Source organism: Vulpes lagopus, chromosome 2, assembly GCF_018345385.1.
Source record: "Vulpes lagopus strain Blue_001 chromosome 2, ASM1834538v1, whole genome shotgun sequence".
In the NCBI taxonomy this organism is placed as follows: domain Eukaryota; kingdom Metazoa; phylum Chordata; class Mammalia; order Carnivora; family Canidae; genus Vulpes; species Vulpes lagopus.
In genome coordinates, this window is record NC_054825.1 from 72,389,974 (window position 1) to 72,409,745 (window position 19,772).

A 19,772-nucleotide genomic window follows, 5' to 3' on the forward strand; every position below is an offset into this window, starting at 1 on the left:
ACGCAGTTATGCCCCAATCCCCACAGGCACTCCAGAGCCACCAAGGAGAGGAGACTTTCTCAGCCCTTCTCAGGAAACTCAGTGAGAAAGGCCCAACTCTGCATCAAGACTTGAGCCGCTGTACCCCAAAACTCCTGCTCTGAGGACTCCAGGGACACGGATACAGCGCACCCCAGCACTGACGCAATCCGAGACACGACCCGAACACTCGACCCGAGGCCTCGTCCCGGCAGGCCTTTAGGGTTTCCGGACCCTCGCCCCCTGGGCCACTTTGTGTCAGATTTCTCCGCGCCAAGAATCACTTGAGAGAGAGGCGGAGACCTCGCCCTCCTCTCAGTTCATTTGACGCCTCAGGAGTCCTCACCCTGTCAGACTTACCTCTTGCTGAGGGGCCGAACCCTCACGGCCACTCGCACATTCGCCATCCCTCGGCCACCGCCCAAGCCTAGCAGGTCCGCCCAAGGGCAGCACCCCCGGCCCCAACCACACGCCCAACCCGGCCCCGCCCGCCCCACGCGCCTCACGGGACGGCCCCGCCCATGCGCGCGCCGTGGGCCGGCGTGGGTGGGGCCTGCCGTGCCTCAGCCAATCCTGAGCCGGGTGGGCGGGAGGGGGCACGGCCTGGCCCCGCCTGCCCGGGCCGCCTCGCTCCACCCCGTGTCGCCCCGCCGCACCCTAGACGCGGCCCCTCCCATGCGCGCCGCTGTTCGACGGGGGCGGTGCCTGACGTGCCTCAGCCAATCGTGAGCCTGGCCGCCGAGAGGGCGCGGGTCGCGGCCTGGTGAGGCCTGGTCCCAGCTACCAGGAACTAGCTTTTGTTCCTGGACGCCGCAACTTGACCGAAGCAAGTAAATACGTTCACGTTTCGGTTAACGCGGAGTTTGTTTTTTTGTTTTGTTTTGTTTTGTTTTATGATAGTCACAGAGAGAGAGAGAGAGAGAGGCAGAGGGAGAAGCAGGCTCCATGCACCGGGAGCCCGATGTGGGATTCGATCCCAGGTCTCCAGGATCACGCCCTGGGCCAAAGGCAGGAGCTAAACCGCTGTGCCACCCAGGGATCCCTAACGCGGAGTTTGTAACGGAATTTGCCAAGTATGTGTATTCGCTGCGTTGGCCTGAGTTGGCGATTCTGTACTTAAATTTTAGGGGCAGAAATGAAATGGGGAACACTGATGTTTTTGCAGCTGTCGGCAAAGAGCAGGGTCTCTTTGAAGAGGCACTTGGAGTGTGGAGAAGTTTGGAGCGCTCCAGATTTCTCTCGATTGTGATGGAACTTCATGGCCACTCTGGCAGCGTTCGTGATAGTGGGGAGGCTGTGGCCAGTCAGAAATGGTTCATTAATTAGTTCATCCAAGAAATAACTTGAGTACCTACCAAGAGGCAAGTGCCGTTTTAAGGTTCCGGAGGATACAGCCCCAGTCTTCATGGACGTTAGAATCTATAGGGAAGGGGAAAGTGACAATATAAATAATTTGTTGAGTGTGCTGACTGCAATTTTTTTTAAGAAGGGTAAGATACACTAATGGTTTTGGGGTATGTCGAGGGAAAGGTGCTTTTTTTACATAGGATCTTCAGGAAAGGCCTCACCCATAAGGTGACACTTGACTAGATTTGAAGAAACTGAGGGAGGGAGTGTGCAAGTATTCATTTTATTTAATAAATATTTTCTATTTCGCACCTATTACGACAGGCTTTGTTCTCAGCAGGAGGGACATAAGCAGTGAAGAAAACAAGCAAACCCCTGACCGCATGGCACTTGGTGAGAGAAATTAAGAATAAGCAAAATAATTTGAGTGATATGTATATCAGATAAGCTAAGGAGAAAAAAATAAAGTAGGAGAGAGCATAGAAAGTGAGTAGAGAGGGTGTTGAAATTTTAAATATGGCCTGGTTAGTCTTTGCTGAGAAAATGACAGAAGAAAAATCTGAAGGATGTGAAAGAAAAAATCCTGTGGTCATCTGGAAGGACATTCCAGACACAGGGAACAGACCAATGTGAGGGCCCTGATCTTGGACACAGTGGAATATTAGAAAAAGAAGAAGGAGCATCTGAGTGGCTCAGTGGTTGAGCGTTTGCCTTCAGCTGAGGGCGACATCCTGGGGTCCGTGGATCCGGGTGATCGAGTCCCACATGGGGCTCCCAGCTAGCGCCTACTTCTCCCTCTGCCCTATGTCTCTGCCTCTCTCTGTGTCTCTCATGAATAAATAAATAAAATCTTTTTTAAAAAAAAAAAGTCTTTGGATTTTATTCTAAATTAATCAGAAAACTTGGATAGTTTTAAGGAAAATGCAAAATTATGTGATTTATATTTTTAAAGGATCACTCTGGCTGCCATTTTGAGACTAAGTTGAGGAAAGGGGAAAATTGAAAGCCCAAGAGGAACCAGTCAGGAGGCTATTTTAGTACTCCAGTGGTAGTACTAGATTCATGGTGGTGCCTTTAATGTGTCAGGCATGTTTCAGTAGTTTACCTTTCCAGCCTCCCCTTTCTCATCTATTTGAAAGTATTTTTCCTTAGAGCATTGGGACAGGAGGTTTACCATTCCGATTCACCTGGAACCCTAGTCTTATGAACGGCTTCTCTACTCACTGTGCCTTGCAGTGAAAAGAATCAGTATTAGGGAAAACAGTACATTGGTTCTTCAAAGAATTAAAAATAAGATTACCTTATGATCCAGCAATCCCCCTTTTAGGTACGTATCCAAAGGAAATGAAATCACTGTCTAGAAAATTTATCATTACCCTGTTCATTGCAGCATTATTCACAATTAGCCAAAACATGGAAACAATTTACCTGTACATCAAAGATGTATAAAGAAAATGTGGCGTGTGTAATGGAATATTAATCAGACATTAAAAGAAAGGAAATCTGCCATTTGTGACAACATGGATGGTATTATACCAAGTGAAATAAGGTAGAGAAAGATAAATCCTGTATGATGTCACTTATATGTGAAATCTTAAAAAACAAAACTCATAAAAGACTAAATTGGCGGTTCTGGGGCTGGGGTGGGGAAAATGAGAATGTTAGTCAAGGGGTACAAACTTCCAGATACAAGTTCTAGGGACCTACTGTATAGTGACTATAGCTAACAATACTGCATTGTATACTTGAAGGTTGCTAAGAGAGACACCTGGCTAGTCCAGTTGGTAAAATATGTGATTCTTGTTCTCAGGGTTGTGTTTGTTTTTTTAACAATCTGTTTAAATCAGAATCCAAATAAATTGGGTCTTTTAAACTTTGATTTAGTAGCTTCCTTGTTCTTTTCTCTCCCTGGCATGAATTTATTTAAACACAAAAATAAAAACAGGCCATTTCCCTGTAGATTTCCCACAGACTAGATATTTGCAAATTGATCTCTGTGGTGATATTCAAGTATTTTTCTAACCTCTGTATTTTCAGTAGTTGGTAGTTCAATCCAGAACCTTGATCAAAGTTCCATATCCAGTTCTTGTTTAATTTAGTGTCCAAAGTATTTAATAAGAATAGCCTGGAGAGGGAAATCAGAGTTACCAAAGTCATCTACCCTACTTTGGTTAAATGTAATAACAGCAAGAACTTTCACTTATTATTATGTACTATGAACTGATTGTTTTTCATCTATTATTTTATTCAATCATCCCAAGAATTCATGAAGTAGGCAATGTTTCCAGGTAGAAAAAGGAGATTAATACATATTTTAAAAGTTAGAACATATAGTCATAGATCAGAGGAAGGGGTAAAATAAGGGAAATACTAGAAAAACCAGGCAGCATCTCAATTCCTCCAAAATATTCTTCAGTGACTTTATTTATTTTTTTTTTAGGAGGAGGCAAGAGATAGTGGCAGAGGGAGTGGAGGAGAGAGAATCTTAAGCAGGCTCCATGCCCAGCACAGAGCCTGATATGAGGCTTAGTCTCATAACCCTGAGATCACAATCTAAGCCAAAACTGGGCTGGATACTTAATGGACTGTCACCCAGACACCCCAGAGTAGCATCATTATGTTGGTTATGAATTTACAAATTTCATGTACCTCTGTTGATTCACAAGTTTCTGTTTTCCAGGTGCAACTTAAAATTGGCCCCCGTATTTATTGGGCAGAATGAGACTGAAGAGAGGCTGGCTCCTCCAAGTTGGTAATGGCAGATTTAATAAGCAAGGGAGCTTACATTATGAGGGTTGTCTTGGGATCTACAAGACAAGTAGATCTCCAAGTGTCTTATAGATCCCCAAGTCTATCTGCCAAATCTTAGAAGTTTATACCTAGAGGCCTTAACTGGGTTGTCATGTATACCATACAGAAGTTCTCGGTACATTGCTATCTCAAGGCTAGGTCCTTTGGGCAGCTAATATCCCCAACATTCCAGGGATAGGGGAGGGGATGAGGAGCTTCTGACTGCTGGGGTCCAGCTCACAGATTAACTGGTAGTCACATTTTCTTGATGACTTCTCCCACCTAGACATTACAGAACATTCTTTACTATCCCTAAAAGCTGTGTAATGATAATTTAAAAAAAAAAGATCAGTACTTATACACTACCATACTACTAAATTTTTTTCAAAGATTTTATTTATTAATGAGAGATACAGAGAGAGAGTGAGGCAGACATAGGCAGAGGAAGAAGCAGGCTTCATGCAGGGAGCCCAATGCTGGACTTGATCCCGGGTGTCCACGATCAGGCCCTAGGCTGAAGGCAGCACTAAACTGCTGAGCCAATGGGGCTGCCCAAATTTTTCTTTAAGGTAGACCTTTCTTATTTTAAAGATTTATTTGAGAGAGAGGATGGGTGTTGGAGGGTCAGAGAGGGAGAGAAGCAGACTCCCCTCTTGAGTGCAGAACCTGAGACAGGAATAAATCCCATAACATCGAGATCACAACCTGAGCTGAAATCAAGTTGGAATGCTCAGTCGACCCAGCCAATAACCCAAAGTAGGCCTCAGTCTTAACTTACCTCAAGCTTTTGAGTCAGGTAACCTATAGGCCTATGCAACTATACTTGAACTGCAGACACTACATAGAGAATCTATCACATAGGATTCAGACAAGGGCCACAAAATTTTAGTTAGAAATTACAGGTTTATTATTATTTTTTTAATTTTGAGAAAGACATACTAGATAAAAAGATAAAGCCAGGCATTATCAATTTTTGTGACATAGTATATATATAAATATAAATATAGGGATCCCTGGGTGGCGCAGCGGTTTGGCGCCTGCCTTTGGCCCAGGGCGCGATCCTGGAGACCCGGGATCGAGTCCCGCATCGGGCTCCCGGTGCATGGAGCCTGCTTCTCCCTCCGCCTGTGTCTCTGCCTCTCTCTCTCTCTCTGTGACTATCATAAATAAATAAAAAAAAAAAAAATAAAAAAAATAAATATAAATATATACACACACAAAAAAATATATGAAATCACATGAAGAAAAAAAGATGTTTGAAACCAAGGCTGGGCTTTTTTTTTTTTTTTTTTAATTTTTATTTATTTATGATAGTCACACAGAGAGAGAGAGAGGCAGAGACATAGGCAGAGGGAGAAGCAGGCTCCATGCACCAGGAGCCTGATGTAGGATTCGATCCCGGGTCTCCAGGATCGCACCCTGGGCCAAAGGCAGGCGCTAAACCGCTGCGCCACCCAGGGATCCCCTGAAACCAAGGCTGGGCTTGAACAAACTTCTAATGAAATACAACTAAAACTTTGTTCAAATGACTAGACAATGTCAGGCAATGTTCAAGATGTTACAACCACTCTTCTATATCCCATTTACAAAGTCAGCAAAGTAGGCTTCAAAATATGATCCCTGGTTGTTCTGGCAGTTTTTCAGTAATGATCCTGCTTCCTTTTGAAGAACTACTTTACTCAGTCACTGTGTTGAGGTCTTCTTGTGTTAAGGAGTACGATGAAAAGGATCAGAGAACCTTGCTGACAGAGAATGCAAAAGCATAAAAATACTGATGCTTCTATTTTTTAAAAGCAAAAGAAAATACCAAGTCTGAAAAATAACCCATAGGTAGTTATAGTATTCATACAAATGAATACACCCTAAGGCTTAGTGTTACACCACTTAAAAAAAAAATTGAGAGTGCATGAAAGCACAGGTGGAGGATCAGAGGAAGAGAATCTCAAATGGACTCCCTGCTGAGAGTGGAGCCTGACCCAGAGCTTGATCCCAAGACCCTGAGGATCATGGGCTGAAATGAAATCAAGAGTTGGGACACTTAACCGACTGGGCTGTTCACGCGCCCCAATATACAGCTCTCTTTTATATGTATAATAGTCTCAGGTAAAATATCTGAGCATTTTGTAAGGCAAACCACTTAAAGTTTTACTATAATATGGCTTTTTCTGTTCTTTATTCTACCTTTCTTCTTTGCCTGCTCATAAGCCTGCCCATGAACACCCTCAGAAATTTCTTCATGTCTCAGGGTCTTTTTTTTTTTTTTTTTTACCACCCCCCCCTCATGTCTCAGGGTCTTGAATATTTCCTTCCCCCAGGTTTGATGGTTGGAGAATTCACAGGGTTCAGGGTATCACTGTATCCATGGGCATGATATTAACAAAAGCATACACAGTAAAACAGCAAAGGGAAAAGGTGCACAAGGCAAAGCCCAGGTGAAACCAGACACAAGCTTCCAGAGCCCTCTGCTAGTGGAGTCTCACACAGGATATGCTTAATTCCCACAGTAACTAAGGTGTAACGTGTCAAATGTCATTCATGAAAGCTCATTAGAAATGCAGTGCCCAGGGTTATGATCATGGGCTAGCCACACAGGTACCTTCTGTCTAATATATATCAAAATTCTAGACTCCCAGAAGGAATGGGAGACTAGAACCACACTGCAGAAACACTTGAGTCACTATGAACAACTTTAATCACCAGTGATAGTGGAAGGAGCCCTGCTGAAATCTAAATTCCAAGAAGCCAGACAAGAGCCAACTTTGTAAGCAGGCCTTTCAAAGGACAGCAGCCAGGCCTACTACATTTGTTCTTTCATATATACTTAGCAACCGTCTCACAGCGAAACTCAACATACTTTCATTTCCAAGGAGACTCTTTTAATTCAGAAACAAGCATTTAAAAAGACATTAAAAAAAAAAAGATGACATAAGAGTCTCCTGTCTGAGATACTGTCATATTTGATCTTCAAGAGTTTTACTGAAAAGTAGAATGAAAATACATGAAAAAAACAAAATTCAATTTGGTCTTAATGAACTTGGAATCTTAGTATTTCAATATAAAGAGAGCTCTTTCAGTACTGCTAGCAGCAGAGCCTATAAATGCCCATATTACAATTGGCTAGAAATAGACTTCGATGACTACATATAATTAGGCAAAAATAAACAGTTGACCATCACTTGGAATTAATGGTTTGGACATGAACTTTAGAAGTAAAAGGTAAGGAAGGCATTATAACATCATGTTTATGAAGATAATTTTCTTCTGCTAGTATTTTGGGAATACAAGAGGAAATTTCCTTTTGCTGTTCTCGCCACTTGAGTATATTCTCTGCCAATTCTTCTGTCTCAGTCACCAACATATCCATTTTTGCTAAAGCCATGCTCTGCAGTATTTGAAAGAAGGAGAAAACAGGAAAAATTACATCTGTCATTAATACATCATTATTATATCATAAATGGTTATGATACCAAAAGTTCACACCCAACCTTTTCTAGCCCCTTAATACAAAGGCATCTTAAAATTGTGTTCTCCCCAATTATAGTAAACGCTTTTTCTTTATGAGTTCACCTCCCTTTGTCTTCAATTATCACCTCAAAGCGGATGACACATAATTTATATTGTAAAACTACTTCTTTCCTAAAATTCAGTCCCATATTTGTCTATTGAAAATCTCTGAATGTACATTCAGTATCTCAAACTCAATTCAGTTGCAATTCAACAATGACAGAAGATTTACTATCTGTGCAAGGCATGTCAGAAAACAAAGTCATTAGCTTTTTTGATTTCTTGATCCTACTCACCTTCAAGTCACCAAGGCTAGATACTTCATGATCATGGGTATGTCCCTTGTCCAAAAAGTAGACATATTCTAGAAATTTGCCATCCCAAATAAAAATCTACATAATCTTTTGTTTTCCTATGCTTTAAATCTTGTATCTGAATGCTTGTATTTATTTTCTAAGTTTCTCTGCCTTTGCTTCATTTGCCTAGTTCTCTAGCCTACAGCTTATCAAACCTTAATGTGTGTAGGAATCACCTGAGGAAATTGTTAAACTACAGATTTGGATTCTGAAGGTCTAAGGTGAATTAAGTCTGCAATTCTGCATGTCTAACAAGCTTCCAGGTGATGCTGAGCTCTCTGTCCATACTTTGAGTGACTTAGTCTCCTTTTTTTTTTTTTTTTAAAAGATTTTATTTATTTATGAGAAGGGGGCAGAGACACAGGGAGAAGCAGGCTCCACGCAGGGAGCCCCATGCGGAACTCGATCCCGGGACTCCAGGATCACGCCCTGGACCAAAGGCAGGCGCTAAACCGCTGAGCCATCCAGGGATCCCCTGACTCGGTCTACTCTATCCAATATTTTCTCCATTACAGTATAAGTCATCCTCTTTACTCTGCTCTAAAATAAAAATCAAACCAAAAATCCATTTGAACTGTTGAATGTTCCCCAATACTCGGAGAGTAAAGTCTGCTTCCTGGTCTGCTTTTCAAGGCATTCCATAAACTAACTCTGATTTAATCTCCCTTTCAATATCTTTAAGTATCAGCCAAAGGGGAAGTACTACTCTTCCCCCAAACTGCCAGTGCTAATTTTCTTCTTCTTCTTTTTTTAAGATTTTATTTAATTTGAGAGAGAGAGAGTGAGAGAGAGAGCATGAGTGGGGAAGGGCTGAAGGAGAGGGAGAAGCAGGCTCCCCACTGAGTGCAGAGCTAAAAGAGGGGCTCGATTCCCAGGACTCATTCTTGGTACTCTAGGATCATTACCTGAGCTGAAGGCAGGTGCTCAACCAACTAAGCCAAGATAGAGAGTATCTTATTACAGCTCTCTCAATAAACCTTGAGAATTTGAGGGCAGGGATTGGTCATATTTGTTTCTCTCTCCTGATACCTATAGCATTGCCCCTTGCACAATATAAAAAAGAACATTTATTTATTAAATATTAGAATAAAACAATGTAAAATGACTTCTAAAAAAGCTCTAACAAAATCCATCTTAATTTTAAGAAATAATTTATTCAGAATATAAGCCATCAAAAAGTTAAACAAAGGGGTGCCTGGGTGGCTCAGTTGGTTAAGTAACTCTTGATTTTGGCTCAGGTCATGATCTTAGGGTTGTGAGATCAAGCCCTGCAGTCAGGCTCTGCACCGGGCATAGAGCCTACCCAAGATTCTCTTTCTTTCTTCCTCTGCCCCTTCCTCACTTCTCCCTCTTTTAAAAAGAAAAAAAAAGTTTAAACAAAGAGCTCACACAGTTGAGATTCTAGTATAAAGGAACTAAATAGAGCCAATGTAATGTGAAGTAGTTGAGATACTTAAATTGTTAATACTCACCATTTTCCTTAGATTTTCATCTAAATGAGGGATATTTCTGATTGTTTCAAGATGGTTTTCTAATCTTTCGATGAAAGTTACTGCCAATTCCAGTAAATGTACCATGTATCTGAAAGAGGGAGAAAAAGTCAACTATTTATTTAAGTTATTTTGTGTTCTTTTTTATTTTTAATTTGGACTTTTAGTATAAGATAAGAGAATTACAATCAACCCAGTGAGCCAATAATAACCTTTCTGAATTCATGGAAATACCACTGATAAAAATGTCATTTTCCTTCACTTTAAGCAGAAATTAACTTGTCATCCAAAGAGAAAAATAGAGACAACACTAATAATATCTGGTACCCAACCTAATATTAGACAAAACTTAATGTTAATAATTTTATCCTATAAGTAATTTCCCCAGATTAAATCTCATTACATTTCAATCTACTCATTCTCGAAGTGTGAAGACAGTAAGAATAAATGTACTTGACTGAAACAGCCTATAGCCAAAACCACTTTGAACCTTCGTATTTGCAAAATGCTTTAATATCATTACTCAGTTCTTCTGATATATAATGTATAATATATACATTAATGGTATTTTACTGTATTGAACAGATAACTGAATATATCCACAAGAATGAGATTTTTATATTTATTCTTTTACTAAAAGATAAAATACCTGACAATTAAGAAAGGTACTGATTTGCTCAGGGTCAGCTAGTGAGGCATTGGTTGAGAAGGTTAGCAATCAGATCCCTAGATGTTTGCTTCTTTACTGTTCATTATTTTACTTGCAATACTCATATAAGGAAAAGAGCAACAGAGTATGCCCATTCTATGGATTGGGAAACTAAGGCTAACAAACCATTTGCCTAAGGTTTTGAAGCCTACAAAAACCATTTACCTACACGAACCATTTGCCTAAGGTTTTGAAGCCTACAAAAAGCACAAATAAGTCCAGGACTCAGTCTTTTTCCCCCTTTAGCTGGCATTGTTTTCACCTCTCCCTACTTAAAAATTCCCTAAGAGAATTTTTACATATAGGCAACATTAACAGAACAGTAAGTTTACTTCATAAAAAATGGTCTGTATGTAATAAAATAATTTTTACTCATCTTACTATACATTATTGATCTAATTTCTTTCACTGAAGTCATTACATCATTCCCAAAACACAGTTGGCAAAAGGAATGCCTTTCTCTTCACCACAGCTTAACTCTTTAAAAGCAAAAGATTTTCTTTCTGGTTTTATGTATCAGCATTAATAGTACTGTTAACAGACATAATCACTAATATATTGTTTAATGAATTATGCTATGAAATAACTACCAGTCTAAACAAAAAATACCCTTAGGAAACATGCGTAATCATTAACTTCTACTTTTTAATTTAACCTGTGATAAACAGCTTCAATAGGCAAGTTTTCCTCGCAAGTGGTTTTCAACAGTCTTTGCCTGAGGGACCTCTTCTCTTTTAACACTGCTTCCAAATGATTATTCATGCTTTGCAGAGTATGACACTTCTGAGCTATACAAACCAGAAACAGGAATTATAGTTAGCAAAATGACAAGTTTTATTTTTATTTTTTAAAAAGATTTCATTTATTTATTTATTCATGAGAGACACAGAGAGAGGCAGAGACATAGGCATAGGGAGAAGCAGGCTCCCTGCAGGGAGCCAGATGTGGGACTCAATCCCAGGACCCTGGGGTTATGACTTGAGCCAAAGGCAGATGCTCACCCACTGAGCCACCCACACATCCCAACAATATGACAAGTTTTAAAATCACTAATAATTTCTTTTTGCTTTGATGTTACCAATGTCAAAAATTAATATATTTCCCTCCTAAATATCTGGCCTTTGCTATCTTTAATATCAAACCAGTTTACTTTCAACAATTTTCTTAGTTTGCCTGCTGACAACAAAATCCAGTGCTAAATTCTTTGCTTTGTGAAACGCTGGGACACCTGCACCCCAATGTTTATAGCAGCAATGTCCACAATAGCCAAACTGTGGAAGGAGCCTCGGTGTCCATCGAAAGATCAATGGATAAAGAAGATGTGGTCTATGTATACAATGGAATATTACTCAGCCATTAGAAACGACAAATACCCACCATTTGCTTCGAAGTGGATGGACCTGGAGGGTATTATGCTGAGCGAAATAAGTCAATCGGAAAAGGACAAACATTATATGGTCTCATTCATTTGGGGAATATAAAAATTAGTGAAAAGGAATAAAGGGAAAGGAGAGAAAATGAGTAAAAATATCAGTGAGGGTGACAAAACATGAGAGACACCTAACTCTGGGAAATGAACAAGGGGTAGTGGAAGGGGAGGTGGGCAGGGGGTTAGGGTGACTGGGTGATGCGCACTGAGGGGGGCACTTGGCGGGATGAGCACGGGGTGTTATGGCTAACCTTATATAAGCACCAGGCAATAAAAGCTCCAATTAAAAAAAAAAAAAAAGTAAATTCTTTGCATTATTCAACTCTACTCCTAGTTCAGTTTTTATAAGCCAGAGCCATATTCTTCACATAAAATCTATCTGCCTCTAACATTCTACATGGACATTAAAAAATAAGCATTTGGGGAACCCTGGGTGGCGCAGCGGTTTAGCGCCTGCCTTTGGCCCAGGACGCAATCCTGGAGACCCGGGATCGAGTCCCCCGTCAGGCTCCCGGTGCATGGAGCCTGCTTCTCCCTCTGCCTATGTCTCTGCCTCTCTCTCTCTCTCTCTCTCTGTGTGTGACTATCATAAATAAATAAAAAAATTAAAAAAAAGAGAAGCATTTGTCTTATAAACTATTTCTGATCATTTTAATATTTTGCCCAGAATTCAGTTAATGGCTGCAAATTGCCACTTTTAAATTTTATTTTGAAAAAATGTCAAACTTACAGAAAAGTTTCATTATATTCCCACATACATTTCACCTAAACTCACCAACTATTAACATTAGGTACATTTTTATTTCTTCTTTCTCCACATACTCAGTACATGTATTTTTGCTGACCCACTTAAGTTGTACATAACATGAAATTTTTACCCCTAAAACCTGAGCATGTATTTCCCTAAATAGGAAAATTCTCTTATGTAACTATATTACAAGTATCAAATTCATAAAATTTAAAATTGGTACAATACTACCAATATTTAACACAGTCCATATAGACACATCACCAAATAATTCAATAATGTCCCTTATAGCAAAAGAAATTTCTGATCAAGTATTCAGTCCATGACCATACTATGCTTTGGCTATTGAGTCCCTTTAGTCTCCTTTAATCTGGAAAGTTTCTCAGCCCTTCTTAGTCTTTCAAGCTTTCCTGAATTTGAGGAGCTCCTACCTTGGTTACATTTTCTGCTATTTGTACTAGTCAAATGAATAAGACTTCTATTTGAGCACAGAATAGAAGACTTCATTAGCTTTGGGGCAATACCTGGAAAAATTACGGTATATCATAATTTTATTGCCGGTACTTATATAAGGTTATCCAAGAAAAAGTTGAAATTCCAATAATTACTATTTCATCAAACTACTTACCCAAAAAGAAAGGATGAACAACATCTGCTGTATCTTTTTCTAGTTTTAAAAGTTCAATTTCCAAGTTTTTCTACATTAATAAGAAAAATAACATTTAGCTCATGTAGAATGGTGCCTGAAGGCTTATACTTTAGTAAAAAAAAGCATAGTCTTTAACCCAGGAATATTTGTGGGGAGGGAGAAGGATTTGTTATGATAGCCCAGGGGATTTACTGAAGATTTTCATTTTGGTGTTCAAGCCCTATTGCTGCTACTGCTACTACTAACTACTACTATCACTTATAAGTAAACACTTATCTGGCTATGTGCTAGACAATGTTATAAGTGCAAAAGAACTGCTATTGGAATCAATCAAGATTTTTTTTCCTGTACTAGAAAGTAAAAAGTCCAACATAATTTACCTGGTAGATTTCAGCTTGAATATTTGTGATCTGCTGTAGTCTGGAGAAGTTCACAAAGTAAGGAGCTGATTTCTTAGATATATTTAACATCTCCTATTGGTAAGTGAACAGAGAAAGCAGTAGTATGTCACAAAAAGTTTCTATGTGCACTGGAATAGCAAACCCACAGGCTTAAAACATGAGGATTTATTATGTCCAACACTGCCCCCGGGGGGGGGGGCGGGGAGGGGGGAAGAAGTACAGAGTGTAACAGTAGCAATGTATATTTCCTGTTTGCAAAATACCATCTGGGCGCCTGAGTAGCTCAGTGGGTTAAGCATCTGATTCTCCGTTTCAGCTCAGGTCATGATTTTGGGGTTATGAGACTGAGCTCCACTTTGGGCTCCATGCTCAGTGAGGAGTCGGCCTGGTATTCTTACCCTCTTCCTTTTACTCCCCTCCGCCCATCCCCTCTGTGCACCCATAGACACTCTCTCTTTTTCCCTCCCTCTCAAATAAATAAATCTTAAAAAAAAAAAAAACAAAAAACCCTAAATATTCACTATCACAAATCCTTTGGCCAAATATTTAAAAAACAAGAAAAACAAAAAACACTTAATCATTGTGTTCTATTTCCTAAAGCACTATGCACAATATATTTACATTAGTGACAGCTTACCAGAGAAGGCTGGTAAGGTTAAGAAGGCCGAGGCTTAGATTGTTGGAGAATCACCTCTATACAAATCACCAAGACCTAGTCTTTGACTTTCTGAGGACTAAAATCAAATAGTTTCCCACCATGGAATCATTTATCTGATTCATTAAATGATCTTTATTGGCTGCCTCTTTTCACATTCTCACTTTTTTTTTTTTTAAGATTGTATTTATTCATTAGAGACAGAGAGAAAGAGGCAGAGACACAGGCAGAAGGAGAAGCAGGCTCCATGTAGGGAGCCTGATGCGGGACTTGATCCCAGGACCCCTGGGATCACGATCGGAGCCAAAGGCAGACGCTCAACCACTGAGCCACACAGGTGCCCCACATTCTCACTCTCTTAAAGGAATCTTCTGTCCAGGTGGAATTCTTCTTCTAAAAAGCTTATGTCCTCCTTTTTATCCTCTTATTTCATGCAATATATTGCTTGCATATATTGCCTCCTTAAATTGTAAGTTGCTTCAGAATAAGAATATTGTTCATCCCCCGAGTCCATCCGTAATTTTCTCTGTATGCTTTTCTTCTTCTTCTTTTTTTTTTCCTTAAGATTTATTTATTTATTCATGAGAGACACAGAGAGAGAGAGGCACAGACACAGGCAGAGGGAGAAGCAGGCTCTTCACAGGAGCCTGATGCGGGGACTTGATCCCGAATCCCAGGATCACGACTTGAGCCGAAGGCAGCTGCCCAACCGCTGAGCCACCCAGGCGTCGCTCTTTTCTTCTTTTCAAGAATATTAGCATATTTAGAGATCTTTACATATCTTATAGGAAAAGGGTTAGAAAATGATAGTCATGAACTAAATGCACCCCACTCACTGCCTGTTTTTGTATAGGCCATAAGCTAAGAATGGTTTTTATATTTTTTAAATGCTGGGAAGAAAAAAAATTAAAAAATAGTATTCTGTGACACATGAAAATTATATGAAATTCAAATTTCAGGATTCAGAATAAACTCAACTGCACCCATTTATTTACTTATTATCTCTGGCTTCTTTCACACTATACACCAGATGCAATTATATGGACCTAAAAGCCTCAGATACTTATTCTCTGGCCCTTAATAGTAAAAATTTGCTGGCCAATGATAACACACTTTATTAGCATTTATTAAGTTAGGCAATTGAAGATTCAGGATGGATGGGAAGGAAAAGATATTCTAGTATTGATATATATGTGAAAAGAAGGGGAAGATGAATCTGAGAATGTAGTTTCCTACTTAATCATGAAAGATCTTGATAACTATGACAAGCAATTATAATGCAGAAAATGGGAGTAATTCAAAGTTTTCTGGTGACGAGGTAACATGTTCATATATAATACATATTTTAGAAATTTAAAGAGGATAATATGGAAAATAGAACTTATGAGGCTGGGGGGGGGCAGTAAGGAATAGAGTGACTACTTAATGGGTATGGGGTTTCCATCAGGTTGATAAAAAAAAAGTTTTGAAAATAGATTCACAACATTGTGACTATACTTCATGCCACTGAATTATACACTGATGTTAAAATGGTAAATTTTATATTAGGAGTATTTTGCCACAAAAAGACCTACCACTAAAAACCAAAAAAGCTAGGTGAGAGATGGGACTGAAGGTTGAATATTTAGACAAGCAGTTACTATAGCATTCCAGGTGAGAAGATGAGAACGTGGACTAGGTCAGTAGCAGTTAAAAAGGAAAGGAAGACAGAGATGTGATTCCCTGGAGAGATGAAACTGAAAAATCTTGGTTGATATGGGATACCAGGGATACAGTCAGTCAATATTGACTCCAAGGATCCTAGCTCCAGTGACTGGACAGACAGACATGCCATTCAATGAGGCAAATACTTTACGGCAAAACTGAGGGTTGAAGGAGTAAAGTATTAGTTCAACTTCATTCCATAAATATATATCATGGCTTAAATGAGGACAAATCTAATTTACTGCATTTCCATCATATCAGTATAACCTTTACTCTTCTTTCTGCTTTCTCTTAGGTATAAGGTAAATGAAAGTAAAACATCTCCCATTTCTCACTGTAATTTACTCATTCTCTGGTATCTCTTCATCCCGCCTTGTGTATACACTAATCTTAACTGCACACATGCATACTAGTGAACTTCTGGGCTCTACAGCAGGGTAATGGAGCTTAGCCAACAATATGCAAGGGAAACCAATGGAAAAAGAAGAGTATTCACGGGAGAGCCAAAAGGAGAAAGGAAAAAGAGAGTTGTCAAATTTCTCGAATAGAAATTCTAACTATTTGAGGACAGTGACTTAGCCCTATATCTTATTTAAAAAAAAAAAAAAAAAAGGCAAGGATTGGGGAATACAGAAAAGTCTTTACTGTTGATCATTGCCATTTTATATTATATGCTTTATATGCCAGTAGGGTAAAGGGACACTGAAAATGAAAGGATCCGGGATCCCTGGGTGGCGCAGCGGTTTGGCGCCTGTCTTTGGCCCAGGGCGCGATCCTGGAGACCCGGGATCGAATCCCACATCGGGCTCCCGGTGCATGGAGCCTGCTTCTCCCTCTGCCTGTGTCTCTGCCCCTCTCTCTCTCTCTCTGTGACTATCATAAATAAAAAAAAAAATTAAAAAAAAAAGAAAATGAAAGGATCCTGAAAAAGGAAATCTGCTTGAGGCATTTCTGTTCATTCTGTTGCTAGGCACAAGAAGCTGAAATCCAGGACTTTATGTGTAATATAAAAATCCTGATAACACTGTGTACATAATATATACATATAAACTTGTGTCTGTGGACATCCTTTCTTCTTTTTCGTTCTTTCCACTTCATACTGAATTCTAGCTGAGGAACATTAAAAGGGAGGCAGTATAGCAGAGAAGTTAAGAGCAGTAAAAACGAGGGAAAGCATACAGAGAAGGGCAGGAAACACAGAAAATAAGATATATATATATATAAGTTTATAAACATACATATAAATATACAAATAACATATATATAGATATATGTCTATCTGTATCTCTATATAGTATAACTGTATGTACTCAATCAAGTTACCATACTGATTAAAGCTGCCAGAAAAAATCCATAAGATTTAAGGCCACTAACATGGTCCTAGGGTATGAACGAAAACAACTTTATCCTACAGAGAGTTACCTATACCTTTCTTTCACTAAATCATTCTCCAATGGATAGATCAAAAGAAGAAAGCTCAAATAAGCTATGTTTTCTGGAAGAGTTTTTCATATCACAATTTTAAGCATCACTTGATTTCTAATGCATGTGGGATGTTGTACACTTAAGGGATAGACTAAAGAGATCATATAACATCATTTTGAAAGAACCAATGCTAAATCCTTCTAATGATACGTTTTCATATGCAATGTTTGCTTAAAGTAAAATCATAGTACAAATCTGTAAAGTTTCCTCATTGGGACTAGTTGTGTAATAAGATTTTAAGATGGTCTAAAAGAGCTATGGACTGGCAGATCTCACCAGTATGCAAAACAGGTAACTGTCTAATTAGTGCTACTTGAAGGACAGTAGGAAAATCTTCTCCAAAACTTCTACTCCAACAAACAGCTGACTTATCAATGCCTAAAATTCTCTTAGGTGTTTAACCAATACACTCTAGAGGGTAAAGCCCCAATGTCTTACAGTATGAGCTTACCAAATTACTTTGTTACAGAACTAAATGATGCAAATGACAGTATCAGGCCACTTGGTAGGAAGAAAACACAGGAGAGGAGAGGAAGGTGAGAACTGGGGAGTGCTGTAGTTATCTTTTGCCTATTTTCCAATGCATTCATCTGTACCTCCTTTCCCCTCCAAAATTCAAAAGATCTGGTTACTACAATCTCAAGTAATCTATAAGAATTCTTCAACAGAAGTTTAAACTCTTTCAACATAGTGTCACAGTATCATTTATCACAGTTCATCTTAGAGACGATACAATGTGTCCGAAGAGGGACGGCTCTGTGATCTACTTCACTAGTTAAGTGACCTTGCCTAAATTTCTTGGGTCTCCTTAGACCTTAGTTGTTTCTTCTTCTTCTTCTTCTAGATTTATTTATTTATTTTAGAGAGAGAGAGAGCAAGCGACAGCAAGCAAGCATGGAGGAGGAGGGGCAGAGGGAGAGGAGAGAGAATCCTAAAGTAGTCTCCCCACTCAGCATGGAGCCACAGGTAGGGCTCCATCCCAGGACCCTTAGATCAGGACCTGAGCAGAAATCAAGAGTGAGAGTCTTAACCACCTGAGCCATCTAAGCGCCCTTTTAGTTTATCTTAAAAATAGGCACTGTACGGTAAGGGCACGTGGGTGATTCCCTGGGTTAAGCCACTCTTGATCTCAGCTCAGGTCCTTATCTCAGGGCTGTGGCAGGGAGCCCCATTTCCTACTCAGCTAAGAGAGGAGTTTGTTTGAAATTCTTTCCTTCTGCCCCTCCTCCCCTCTTTCTAATAACAAACCTTAAAAAAAAAAGTGTAAGGTACAAGACTCTAATGACTCTTCTAAGTATACAAAGTTGTGTATTTTCCATAAATCTTCCATCATGTTCATACTGTTAATCTCTGCAGATGATTTTACCTTCCCACTTTCCAGCTTCTTTCAGCGAAAATCCTCAACTTGCTCGTTATCTCAAAATTTCTTTCCCTTAACCTCACTTTTCCCATTCCCTTGTCACTTCGGCCACTTGGATTCCATTGTTGCCTCACATATTTCATTTCTCCCTCCACCGGCTCGTTTCCTTTGGCATATGAGCATGTGCTTGTGGAACCTAAAACTACCACCGCTTGGGCTAATCCGCCTCTTCTCTTCTAATTACTCCCCTCCTCCATTCACGTTCCAAGGTCTTTCGGGTCTTTGCCGCCATTTTTTTTTTCATTCATTTTTTTTTGCCTATTAACGTCGCGTGCTTTTCCTGACCCTCTCCTGTACCCAGCGTCTCCCGCCCCAAATACGCTTCAGTACCTCACACAAACAGGCTTGTTTGAGAATGTTTGTGTTTTAATTACTTACCCCTATTTCCCAACCCCAGCACCTATTACAAGATAGAGGCAGTATCATCGGGTGCGAAAAAGCGGGAGGAAGATGGATCTTTATTATCTCTCACGAACTGACCGGGTAACTCGCTCGCAGACACTCAAAACATCCTCTCTCCGGCAGCCCAGGTGGCTCAGCGGTTTAGCGCCGCCTTCAGGCCAGGGCGTGATCCCGGAGTCCTGGGATCGAGTCCCACGTCGGGCTCCCTGCGTGGAGCCTGCTTCTCCCTCTGCCTGTGTCTCTGCCTCTCTCTCTCTCTCTCTCTGTGTCCCTCATGAATAAATAAATAAATCTTTAAAAAAAATCCTCTCACTACTCGAACCCGCTTTCGCACAACCACGGCAGAACCGTCACTACTGTCGCCTGGAAGAGGCTCCACCGGCCTCTACCACAGCACAGCCGCCACCCAGCACCCTCGCACACACGCCCGCTGCCCGGCACCACCACCTCACGGCGATCTTGGGTCGCCACCGTCGGCACCCCTTTAATGACGCCATCGCCGCCCACGCACCTGAGTGACCATCCCCGACGCTACGAAATGGCTCAGCAGGAGCCCGGCAGCACTTGGCTCGGGCGCGGGGTCCCAGGGGCTCGCGGCGGCCATGGCTGGGCCCCAAGTCCCGGGCGGGCGCCGAGAGTGAGTGGAACGCCAGGCGGACGCGCCG

At 40.4% G+C, this 19,772-nt stretch overlaps 2 protein-coding genes across 5 annotated transcripts in view; both read right to left on the bottom strand.

Moving 5' to 3' along the window:
- Window positions 1-514, bottom strand: part of STARD9 (StAR related lipid transfer domain containing 9) — a 134,013-nt gene extending 133,499 nt beyond the window's left edge. For both annotated transcript variants that reach the window (XM_041744225.1, XM_041744224.1), the window contains exon 1: window positions 379-514. In XM_041744225.1, the coding sequence (XP_041600159.1) occupies window positions 379-425 (47 nt within the window). In that variant the 5' untranslated portion in view covers window positions 426-514. The remainder of the gene's footprint in view (window positions 1-378) is intronic.
- Window positions 515-6,394: 5,880 nt separating this feature from the next.
- Window positions 6,395-19,762, bottom strand: HAUS2 (HAUS augmin like complex subunit 2). 3 transcript variants are annotated; one of them, XM_041744162.1, is made up of 6 exons: window positions 19,619-19,762; window positions 13,421-13,513; window positions 13,020-13,089; window positions 10,870-11,002; window positions 9,488-9,596; window positions 6,395-7,537 (listed from the first exon to the last, which is right to left on the bottom strand). In XM_041744162.1, exons 1-6 carry the CDS (start codon window positions 19,709-19,711, stop codon window positions 7,328-7,330), a joined length of 708 nt encoding a protein of 235 aa, XP_041600096.1. In that variant the 5' UTR covers window positions 19,712-19,762; the 3' UTR covers window positions 6,395-7,327. The 3 variants fall into 3 exon arrangements, with proteins under 3 accessions (XP_041600096.1, XP_041600097.1, XP_041600098.1); XM_041744163.1 differs by lacking the exons at window positions 13,020-13,089; window positions 13,421-13,513 and having other exon boundaries at window positions 19,619-19,749; XM_041744164.1 differs by lacking the exons at window positions 13,020-13,089; window positions 19,619-19,762 and having other exon boundaries at window positions 13,421-13,498.
- Between the last annotated feature and the right edge of the window lie 10 nt (window positions 19,763-19,772).